Here is a 12485-nt window from a genome sequence, read left to right on the forward strand (position 1 = left end):
AAGCTTTGAGGAAAAAGGGAGCAGGGATATAGGACAATAGTTAGAGGGGGAGGACGGGTCAAGAGATTTTTTTTTTTTTTTTTTTCAGGATAGGTATTAGTGGCATGTTTAAGATCAGAAGGGACAACGCCAGAACAGTTGAAAATGTGCGTTAAGGAAGGCACGAGACAAGTGGAGAGATCTGATAAGGTGTGGTGGGGGCAAGAGGAAAGAAGCGCAGCCACCTCTTGGTCAGTAGATGGGTTAGCAACTCCTAACCATCAACTACACTTAACTTCTGCACTTCCTGCAACATAAAAAACCTCCCCCCAACTGGCCCTGGATTGCATGTACAGTTAAATGTCACATGTTGGATCTTAAAGGAGGCTGGCAAATTAATACAATGGTCAAAAAGCTTCCATCAGAGCTTACTGTGCATACATGTACAGAAGAAGCTAAACATTAAATAATTATGGACATGTTGCTAAAGAGAGGTTTGAATAGCAACATCATTCATTATATATACAAAGTGTATTTGGCAAACTGGACAGTACGTGTGTTGTTGCTATCGTTATAGATCAAGCACAGTTTTTATGTTCCCTGTTTTCTCTGTTTCTCACAATCATAACCACATCACTAACTAGATTCTAATAATTCTCTCTTTAGTCCAGAAATCGATATACATTCCAGTTAAATGTTTCCCAGTTATTAGTCTTTAAAGGAACACTATAGTCACCTAAATTACTTTAGCTAAATAAAGCAGTTTTAGTGTATAGATCATTCCCCTGCAATTTCACTGCTCAATTCACTGTCATTTAGGAGTTAAATCACTGTTTCTGTTTATGCAGCCCTAGCCACTTCTCCCCTGGCGATGATTGACAGAGCCTGCATGAAAAAAAAAAAACTGGTTTCACTTTCAAATAGATGTAATTTACCTTAAATAATTGTATCTCCATCTCTAAATTGAACTTTAATCACATACAGGGGGCTCTTGCAGGGTCTAGCAAGCTATTAACATAGCAGGGGATAAGAAAATCTTAATTAAACAGAACTTGCAATAAAGAGCCTAAATAGGGCTCTATTTACAGGAAGTGTTTATGGAAGGCTGTGCAAGTCACATGCAGGGAGGTGTGACTAGGGTTCATAAACAAAGTGATTTAACTCCTAAATGGCAGAGGATTGAGCAGTGAGGCTGCAGGGGCATGTTCTATACACCAAAATGGCTTCATTAAGCTGTTCAGGTGACTATATAGTGTCCCTTTAAACAATTATCATCTTCGTGCAAAGGTCTACGGTTTGGAATATGTAAGTGTATGCATAAAAAATATATTGATTATAAAATTAGGCCAGTGTTATGGTTTAGTGGCAGATAAAGAGAGAGTACGACCCTAATTGTTTTCATCCATTGCTTTGTACATATGATCATTTTTTTTTTTGTCTAAAATTTCATCAAGAAATCCTTATTTTCGTTTTATAAATGTAGCTGGAGAGCAAAGAGATATAAATATTGCTGTGGAAATAATGAAGAAAATACAAGTAATGATGACCAATTATAAGGAAATGCTGCAGAAGGAAGACCTAGGGAAGATTGCTCAATATCTAATTGATCTGGGATTTAAGAATTTGGCATGCACTCTACAACCATCCAAGGTACTAATGAATTATGTCTGAAAATACTTTGATTTAAAACTGCATTGTCAGAACCTTCTGTCATTTATATCTTAAAGTTTACAATTTAGGCATTTCCCAAATTAGTAGCCCCAGAATGACAGAGATGAGCTATGTGCAGCCCTCAAAGTGAGCACTGCATTTAAATAGTGAGTCTGAGTGATCACGCTCTGCAGCAGTAATTCTGAAGCTGTTACCAGCATGGCAACTGGTAAAGTCAGGGAACTTCAGGTATATATTGATACCTGAGTATCATCTCTGTAATCTGATGCCACGATTAGTGACCCCAGACAAACAGATGAGCAATGTGCAGCGCTATGTGAGTCACTGTAAATCTGAGTATGCCCCGTAATGAGGGAGACCCCCAGGGTGACCTGACCCCTTGGTATCCCTCTGCTAATTGTTGGTGCTAGGCTTGCCAGCTGCCCAGCACTGATTACAAATTCAGGAGCTGCAGTAGGAGATCGTCCTCTCATGCTGCAATCACACAGTACAAAGTGCTCACAGAGAGCTCTGTATTATGTGAGCTGAGAAATCCCTCTTCTGATGTCAGTACTGATGTCAGCAAAAGGAATCCCTCTGAGGTAGGATAAGGAGTTGGATTTTGGGTGGGATTATGGGTTAGATTAGGGCAAGATTTGTGGTAGGAGAGTGGGTAGGATTACACAAATAATTATATATGTGGGGTATAACTGCACTATAGTACAGTAGAAGAATACAAGTATGGGTTGTTTGCAGCAGGGGTCATGCATGGTTTGAATTCCCCAAAATAAAATGCATGAGCTTAGTGATAAAATAGTTAAATGAAAAGTGTCAAACTGCTCATAGTTAATAGCCTGGTGGCTGTATTTTATACAAACGTATACTTTTGTATAACAGTTTTGGATTCTATGACTAATATAAAAGTTATAGTAGAATGAACACATGACAAAAATACCAGAAAGGTCTTGGTCACAAATGTTTCACATCTCAAATGAGTTTTGGTTCTTAAGGGGTTAATTTTAAGGGTTGTTTACTAAAATCTAAACTTCCAGTGACTTTCAATACCTGCAATGGAGTCACTCTTTTACCAGCCCAACATGTGGACTGTGAGATGGTTAATTATAGGGCTTTGTGTTGCTTGGATCACACTGAATGAGAAAAGATACTCTTTGATCTCATCTACCATAAAATTAAAGTAGTACAGGCCTGAAGAAAATTGAGTGGTGGCACCCAAAGACTGTCTTTTAGCCCCTTAAGGACCAAACTTCTGGAATAAAAGGGAATCATGACATGTCACACATGTCATGTGTCCTTAAGGGGTTAAAGGAACATTATAGAGTTAGGAATACAATTGTGTACAGGTCAGGTGACTGGGCCCTCATTGCAGTGGTTTTTTTTTTTTTTTCCTCACAGCACTAGTTTCCAGCATGTTGCTTTACCTCTTTGACTCAGATCAGTGAGAAAGAAAGCAATGGGAGGCTATTTGCGTGTGCGTCATTCAAATGTTCTCTATAACTGTGTTAATTATACACATACTATTGGGGACACTGGATTTCCATGTATATCACTCCCTTGTATTAGTTTCCACTGTATGGTTATTGACGAAGTGCCGCATATCATTTTTGCTTTGACATGTTCCGGCAATAGTTTCAGCAGCCGGGTGAAAATGGGGAGGACATGTCACCCATACCACTTCATTAAGATATAGTAGTCTGGGTGTCTATAGTGTTCCTTTAACCAGGGGTTCCCTGGTTAGACTGTTTACTTGACTTTCTCACCAATGAACATTGGTCTACTGATCAGCAATAATATTATGTGACCGCTATATGGAGTAAGGCTACTAGGGATGCACCACAATTTTCGTCCGAAAATGGGCCTATCCTGTTGCGCCCGAAAACGGGTTAAATTTTAAGAAATGTTGATTTTTTTTTTTTTAATCTGTGTTTTTTTTTTTTTTGTATTGCATAGTTTAACAGACATGCTTGCATTAACAATTCAGATGATTATATATCACAATTAAGGATAGTAATGATAACATTAAAAGTCAAGAATACTGCACTTAGGGGAGGGGGGGGAGAGAACACTATGGGACAGGGGAGGGGGGAATAAACACTGAAGGGAGGGGGAACATTAAGCGGGGGACAAATAAAAGAGAAGGGAAGTTTTGCATATTTAATTAAATTCATTAAAAAGGCAAATATTTTTTAGGTAAACATTTTTTAAATTATTTGAGGGGAAAAAAGTAATTTTAGGCCAAGGGCATCCTGAATTTTCGGTTTTGGCCCAGAATTTTCATTTTGATGCATCCCTAAAGGCTACTGTAGTCTACTACAAACAATATAAAGGACCAAATAAGGAGTATGGGACTTGAGCAGAGTGTGGACATCAAAGAAAGTCAACACAAAACTCCGCGCCAGGAGTAACCCCTTCCCGACTGTGAACGTATTGGGTACGTCTGGCAAAAACGGTCCATAATGACCTTGGACGTACCTGGTACGTCCGCAGCTATTTTGAGCGCTGGAAGCTCTGATAGTATTGCAGTGATGCTCTGCATGTGCTGAGTTCTTCGAGGGGTCCTGGCACTCAGTGCATATATAATAATATATATAAAATGATCAATATTAACCCCCCTTTTCTAAAGGCAGTTAATCATGGGGCTTCTGGGGGTGTCCCTAGCATGCCTCATCATAAGGGACAGGATGGGGTCATCCAATCACAGCTTGCCCCATTAGCAATTTCATCCCAAGTGTGTTCCCCATTTCTCTGATTAGTGTGGCTTTGCCTCCCTCTCTTCACTTTTTAGTGAGAGATCTGTGGTTTAGCTAGAGAGATTTAGGTATTTTAGGTAGGGCTTTGTAAAATCTTGAGACCCAAAGGCTCTTTTCAGAGCCATTAATCCCTTTCTTGCCAGTGATCACTATAATCACTGGCTCTTGTACAGCAGCACTTTTTTTTTTTTTTTTTTTTTTTTTTTTTGCTGTTTGTGCATTTTTATTTTTTTAAGGGGTTCATTTTTTTGTTTTAGACCCAAAAGCTCTTTTCAGAACGATTAATCCCTGTCCTGCTAGTGATCACTATACAGATCACAGGCTCTTGCACAGCAGCACTTATTTTGCGGTCTGTTCATTTTTTTTTTTTTTAGGGGTTAATTTTGGTCTGGTGTGTGTTTTTTATTTTTTATTTTTTTTGTGACTGGTCACGAAGTAAAGTGATTGATCATGTCATGGAAGTCAACCAGCGCTGAGCAGTCATATGCCACCCTTGCGCTAGAGTCTGATGCGTCTATGTCAGACTCCGACCCTGATTTTGACCCTGCCACGTGCTCTGATACATCACTAGATACAGTGTCTGCTGCTAGTGATGTTGTATCTGTGCCTGCTAGTCCCCCTGCCAAAAGGAGACCTCCTGCTCCAGCTGGCAGAACTGCTGAGGAGTGGATAGTGCCTCATTGCCAGAGGCCAGACATCCGATCCTTTACTGCAAATCCTGGCATTAATTTGGATGTCACAGGATTTAGCCCTCAGCAGTTTATGGAGGTGTTTCTGGGCGATGATGTATTGGGGAACATTGTCGCCCAAACTAATTTATATGCCCATCACTTCCGAGCTACAAATCCTGACTTTTTTTGGCAAAGCCGCAATGGGCCCCCATCGATGTGCCAGAATTTAAAAGATTCTGGGCATTGACTATGCTGATGGGCATCATAAAGAAGCCCTCCATCCACTCATGCTGGAGTAGTAGCCCCATCTGCTCTACCCCCATTTACTCCCAGTGTATGTCAAGGAAGAGGTATGAAATGATTCTGCATTTCATGCACTTCAGCGACAACAGCCTGTCCTCCCCCACCCGACCCCCCTCCCCTAGGTAGCATCCCCAGTTTTGCAGGCTGTATAAAATCTGCCCCCTGATTATCCACTTCGCTGCCAGGTTTGCAGAGGCTTATACACCTGGAAGGAATATATGCGTGGATGAATCCCTGATGACGTATAAGGGAAGGCTGGGATTCAAGCAGTATGTTCCTTCCAAGCACTCTAGGTATGGTGTAAAGATGTATAAGCTCTGTGATAACGAGACTGGGTGTACGAGGGAAAGGATAGCCACCTTGACCTTCATGGGAACCATATGGGAACCAGTGGCAAGATTGTCTGGGACCTGATATTCCCCCTGATGAACAAAGGGTACCACTTGTATACTGACAATTTTTATACAAGTGTCCCTTTGTTCAAGCTACTGTACTGTTTTGATACAGTAGCTTGCGGCACAATTAAAAAGAACAGCACAGGTTTCCCAGGACAACTTGCACGCACCCGGCTACGAAGGGGGGAGACCTCAGCTCTGCACCAAGAGGAGCTGTTGGCAGTTAAGTACAGAGACAAGAAGGATGTGTACCTTCTTACCACCATCCACACTGAGGGGACTGTGGAGGTCCCTGTACGTGGCAGAGCTGAGAGAATAAGGAAGCCAGTGTGCATCAAGGCCTATAATCGGCATATGGGTGGGGTTGATCGGCAGATCAGCTGCTGCAGCCCTACCTAATTACCGTATATACTACAGTATAAGCCGAGGTTTTTTAGCACATTTTTTGTGCTAAAAAAACCCAACTCGGCTTATACTCGAGTCAATAGTCTGTATTATGGCAATTTGCATTAATATATTGAGCTATTTTACACTTTAAGGTGCAGCTTTTTAATATTGCTTCACTTGGAATAAGTAAATATTTGTGTTCACTATCACTAAATATATAGCGCCTACTGTTTGCCTGTAGATATTTCTTTTATACTGTGTTCTTTATATAGCTCTTAACAGGCAAGGCTGCTTTTAAATTATGTCACTTTTTGAATATAGAGATAAAATGAGATGTGGATTTGAGGATATTAATAATGCACAGTATGACAATATACACAATTCCAAGAATGATGATATTGAAATTACATTTAATGATTTGGAAAAGATTTTGACAAAAGAAATTAAATATAAATGGGAGATACTTGCAAGATAAAATTACACCAAGAGGTTTGAGATTCTCTAAAACCCCGACCTTTGAGAATGAAAAAAATCAAAAATGTCACTATGTGGAATGAAGCTCTAGAAAGATTCTCAAGAGAGATGATGAATATTGTGATACTCTGTAGAAGTGAAGCGTTAAATGATATAGACAAAGAGGTTAAGGATATTCAAAAAATATTAGAACCAACAGTGGAAACCAGGGACTATGAGGAATTAACGAAACAAACCAGAGAAAATCTAAATAGATTAGAAGAACAAGTTAAACAAAATAAATATAAAAAATACAAAAGAGACATGGACGATTACAAATACAATAAAGTTAGAAATTTCCATAAACCAACAGGAGAACATGGGTATGTCAGAAAAGACCACTCCAGGTATCGTACAAATACCTATGATAGAAAAAAGAATGTTAACCAATCCTATACAGATTTTAATACCCCCAAATGGAAAACACCAGAGAGTAATAGAAGAAATGAATGGACAAAAGTGGAACCCCAGAATAAACGCAATTTCAGACCATACAAAAATAGAAATTCCCCTAGAAACAGAGAGAATTACGCAATAGGTATGATCCATTGGCTCAGGCCCAAAGGCAGGATGTTTTTTTAGAGAAACCGAGAGGGAAAGTCTCTTTCTCTCCCCTAAAGAGGAGGAGAGACAGAGGATGCAGAGGAGGAATTGGGTTACAACGACGGAAAAAGAGGAAGAACGTCGAACTGGAGGGAGTGATTAACTGATCACAATTTGTACCTAATAAAGACGAAATTCTTAATAAAGGTTTAAAATTTGCCCCCAGTAGAAATTTTAACTCCTTCTCTGCATACATAGACATACTCAAATACTCCAGAACTCTCACAATAAAGATTTTTTTGAAATAAATAAATTTGCAGATACTAAAAAAAGCGATAACCATACCATGTTAAAAAATAGGTCACAATTTTATCCAAAGAACTATAGAACCAGTGCTATCGACATGTTTGAGAAATCTGTCATTGAAGATTTTGAAAAATTAAATAAAGATAATTGTAAGAAAAAATCTCAAGACAATTTAAATCCCAGGGAATATAGAGCATTACAACAATTGAGAAGCAATAAAGAAATTATTATAAAACCAGCGGATAAAGGAGGGAGTATAGTCATTCAAAATACATCAGACTATCTAAAAGAATGTTGCCGTCAATTAGGAGATAAAAGAATATACATGGAACTTAAGAAAGACCCCACGACAGATATAAAATCATCTCTTGACATTTTATTAGACAGAGGAAAGGAAGAAGGAATTTTAAATGAAAAAGAGTACAAATTTATCAAAATAGAATCTCCGAGAATACCCGTTTTTTACACTTTACCGAAAGTGCACAAAGATCTAGACCATCCTCCCGGAAGACCGATTGTGTCTGGGATAGGTTCTATCTCATCTAACCTTTCCAAATATGTAGATATATGGCTGCAAAATATAGTAAAAGATATGCCCTCATATTTGAAAGACACGACAGATATGATAAAAACTTTAAAAAATGTACAGTGGACAGAAGGGTATATCCTGGTTACTTCAGATGTATCCGCTTTATATACATCAATTCCTCACATTTTAGGCTGTGATACAGTATGCAAATGTTTAGAAAAATCGAAGACACTGTCTAATGAACATGTTGTTTTTATTGTAGATAGCATCAAGTGGATTTTAGAAAATAATTATTTTTTATTCAATTCTAAATTTTACTTGCAACTACAGGGTACGGCTATGGGGACCAGGTTCGCCCCTAGCTACGCAAATTTATTTATGTCAGGGTGGGAAGAAGAAGCCATCTACTGTCATGGATTGTGGGGGACGAACCTGGTCTCCTATAAGAGATATATTGACGACCTGTTTTTTATATGGAGAGGTTCCCAAAATGATTTGGAAATTTTTTTAGAAGAAATTAATCAGAACTCCTGGGGCATACAACTAACTAGTAATTTTAGCACACGGAACATCAACTTTTTAGACCTGGAGATTTATGTTGAGGAAGGGGTTTTAAAAACAAAGAATTTTTTTTAAAAAGTAGATGCAAATAGCTATGTACTGTATAACAGTGGACACTACACCCCGTGGCTTAATATTCCCAAAGGGCAATTGCAACGTATACGAAGAAACTGCACAGATAAAAATATTTTTGAAGAACAAGCGAAAACTGTAATGAAGAAATTTTCCCAAAAAGAATACCCAAATGAACTATTACTCAAAGCCTATGAGGAGGTAAATAACTTAGATCAGGATGTTTTAATTCATAAAAAGAGTAATAAAATGAGTGGAGACAATACTCTTCAACCTCTAGTTTTAGATTTCAACAAAGATTCACAAAAACTCAAATGCATCGTAAATAAACACTGGCATCTACTAAGAAAGGATAAAGAATTAAATAATATTATTCCACAAAAACCGTTTATCACTTTTAGAGGGGCTACTAATTTAAAACAAATACTCACGTTTAATCACCCCAAAAGAGAAGTGCCAGAAACTTTTTTAAGTAATAATAAAAAAGGTTTTTATTCATGCGGGACATGTGTGGGCTGTAAATGTAGTGTAAATAGGACCCTTAAAGGAATTAACAAATTTAAAAGCAAACATTCTAAATACGAGTTTAATATTAGGGATTTTATCACTTGTTTTAGCAAAAATATTATATATCTGCTGATTTGCCCCTGCGGATTGCAGTATGTAGGGAGAACGATCCGTCCGCTACATAAAAGGATTTATGAACATGTTAACAATATACGCAAGGGATTTGAGCTACATAGTGTGTCTGCACATTTCAAAAAATACCACAATAAAGATCCGAGCGGACTAACCTTTGTAGGGATACAAGAAGTAAAAAAATCCTGGCGAGGAGGTGACCATATACAGCACATAGGTAGAGAGGAAATGAAATGGGTCCATAAATTGGGAACCCTGGAACCAATGGGTCTCAACATTGAATTTGATCTTTTTAATTTTTTATAATGTTTCTGAACTTTTCCATTATCTGTACTTCTTCTGTCTACAATGTTTTTTAATCTATTTTACTCTATTAGTAGGATGTGGGACATTACAATATAGCTGCTACTACATCTGGTATGACGTTTTCTATTTAATTGTATTATAAAAATAAAAATAAATAATAATATATGTAGTTATTTTACATTTACTTGTGCTTAGCTTGTGTTTATAATATTATTGCATATTAAAATGTTTTAAATTTCCTATATAGACAAGTGTGAAAATGCTAGCATTATTAGCTTTTATATTTCTTCATTTTCAACATAAATGTGCCGTTTAGGCGATATGCCCAAAACAATAGAGACTGGACGTTTTAATTATGGAGTCATCAGGTGACCCAGAACCAATAGACTTTCCTCTTAAGAAATCCACGCCCAGAAAGATCGTCATAAAACCGACAGGACAGCAGGATCCAACATGTGATCTGAGGAAGCCAATCTGGTGAAACGCGTCATCACGCACGACGTCACCACGTGATCGCTCCGAAACCCGGAAGTATTGACTCGAGGTGATAATACTTATCAACCGGCGGATACAAACAGCACATATCGTGACCGCTGGACGAGGAGAATCATTTGGACTGGTGACTTAGAAGCTATTTTTATACATTTTATCACTTTGTGTGAATTACTTTTTAAATTCTTTATTCAAATAAAGTGCTTCAGAAGGATTTGTCTGCTGTCCTGAATACTAAAGGTCTCTGAGTCCTGAGATAAGAGGACTTCTGCCATCATAGTTAGAGCAGACTTTTACTGCTCTACTTTTGTAAGTGTGAATTTTTCCCCTTACATATACTTTTAGTTTTAAAGACATATTACCCTATGATCTGTCTTTTTGTGTTTGTTTTACATATTTGCATAGCCCTGAGGGGTGATCCACGCCAGTGGCGTTAAAATTGTGAGTGTGGATTTGCTACCCCATTTTCTTCACGTGTTGCACATTGCACATGCACTTTTAACAATAATATTGAGTATTATTGTACTGTACACTATTAAGTTATTTAAAGTCATAGCGCACCTTATTTTTCCTGCAATGTATTATGGCAATTTGCATTGCCATAATACAGACTGGGGCTGTGGGGGCTGCAGAGAGCGTTACTTACCTGTCCTGCAGCTCCTGTCAGCTCTTTCCTCCTCCGCGCCGTCAGTTCAGCACCTCGGTCAGCTCCCAGTGTAAATCTCGAGAGAGCTGCGGCTCTCGCGAGACTTACACTGGGAGCTGACAGAGGGAGCTGCACGGACGGCGCGGAGGAGGAGAGAGCTGACAGGTAAGTTACAGCTCTGCCAGCCCCCCTCTCCCCCCCACTGAACTGCCAATGCTGGACCACCAGGGAAGGAGAGCCCCCCTCCCTGCCATGTATCAAGCAGGGAGGGGGGACGAAAAAAAATAATTAGTAATAATAAAAAAATTATAATAATTAAATAATAAATAATAATACAATAATAATAATTAAATTAAATAAATAAAATAATAAATAATGATAAAAAATAATATTAAAAAATTAAAAAATTGCCCACCCCCCACCAAGGCTCTGCCACACACACGCTACACACACACACACGCTACACACACACGCTACACACACACACACACACGCTACACACACACACGCTACACACACACGCTACACACACACACGCTACACACACACGCTACACACACACACACGCTGCACTCATACACACACGCTGCACTCATACACACACGCTGCACTCATACACACACGCTGCACTCATACACACACGCTGCACTCATACACACACGCTGCACTCATACACACACGCTGCACTCATACACACACGCTGCACTCATACACACACGCTGCACTCATACACACACGCTGCACTCATACACACACGCTGCACTCATACACACACGCTGCACTCATACACACACGCTGCACTCATACACACACGCTGCACTCATACACACACGCTGCACTCATACACACACGCTGCACTCATACACACACGCTGCACTCATACACACACGCTGCACTCATACACACACGCTGCACTCATACACCACGCGCTGTAAATAAATATTAAATTAATATAATTTTTTTAGGATCTAATTTTATTTAGAAATTTACCAGTAGCTGCTGCATTTCTCACCCTAGTCTTATACTCGAGTCAATAAGTTTTCCCAGTTTTTTGGGGTAAAATTAGGGGCCTCGGCTTATATTCGGGTCGGCTTATACTCGAGTATATACGGTATACAAAAGACAAGGGCCTGGTACAAAAAGGTTGCAATCTACCTAATGCATTTTGCAACCTTTTTGTTGTTCAAAAAAGCAAACCCCGGGACGCAACTGAGATTTTTACAGTTTCAGCTCCAGATCATTTCGGGGATTTTGTACCGTGATGCACCTGCTCCCTGGGCGGTGATGGGAGAGCGCAGAGTTGGGGCTACACATTTTATTTTTAAAATTCCCCCTACTGCGGCAAAGCAGGGTCTGTTCTAAGAGGGCGTAGAGAAAAGAGTGTATATCACTGTCCTGATTGCCCTGGAAAGCCTGGACTCTGCATTGGAGAGTGCTTCAAACGAACGCTGGTCCATTTTTAGTTTATTTTTTAACATTTACCATTCATTTTTCTTTTTTTGTATTTTTTGGGGGTTTTGTTACATTTACCCTATGCATGGGTGTCCTAAGGAGGCCTTTCAGAAAACAACCTGGGGTGTTTTTCCTGCAATAACCAACAACGGACTCTCCTAAATCAGTCAAAAAGGTGTGTGTGTGTGTGTGTGTGTGTGTGTGAAATGCCCGAGGGTGTCTACTTTTCAAAAACCATACGGTTTGACGGTAAATTACATTGGCCGGCTTCAG

The 12485-nt window shown here is 39.1% G+C and overlaps 1 protein-coding gene across 1 annotated transcript in view; it reads left to right on the forward strand.

Moving 5' to 3' along the window:
* The window catches only part of LOC134614424 (probable ATP-dependent RNA helicase DDX60), a 157556-nt gene that overhangs the window by 29116 nt on the left and 115955 nt on the right, over nucleotides 1-12485 (forward strand). Inside the window, exon 13 of the mRNA XM_063458195.1 lies at nucleotides 1463-1629. Within this exon, the coding sequence (XP_063314265.1) occupies nucleotides 1463-1629 (167 nt within the window). The remainder of the gene's footprint in view (nucleotides 1-1462; nucleotides 1630-12485) is intronic.

Source organism: Pelobates fuscus, chromosome 6 (assembly GCF_036172605.1).
Source record: "Pelobates fuscus isolate aPelFus1 chromosome 6, aPelFus1.pri, whole genome shotgun sequence".
Taxonomy (NCBI): Eukaryota; Metazoa; Chordata; class Amphibia; order Anura; family Pelobatidae; genus Pelobates; species Pelobates fuscus.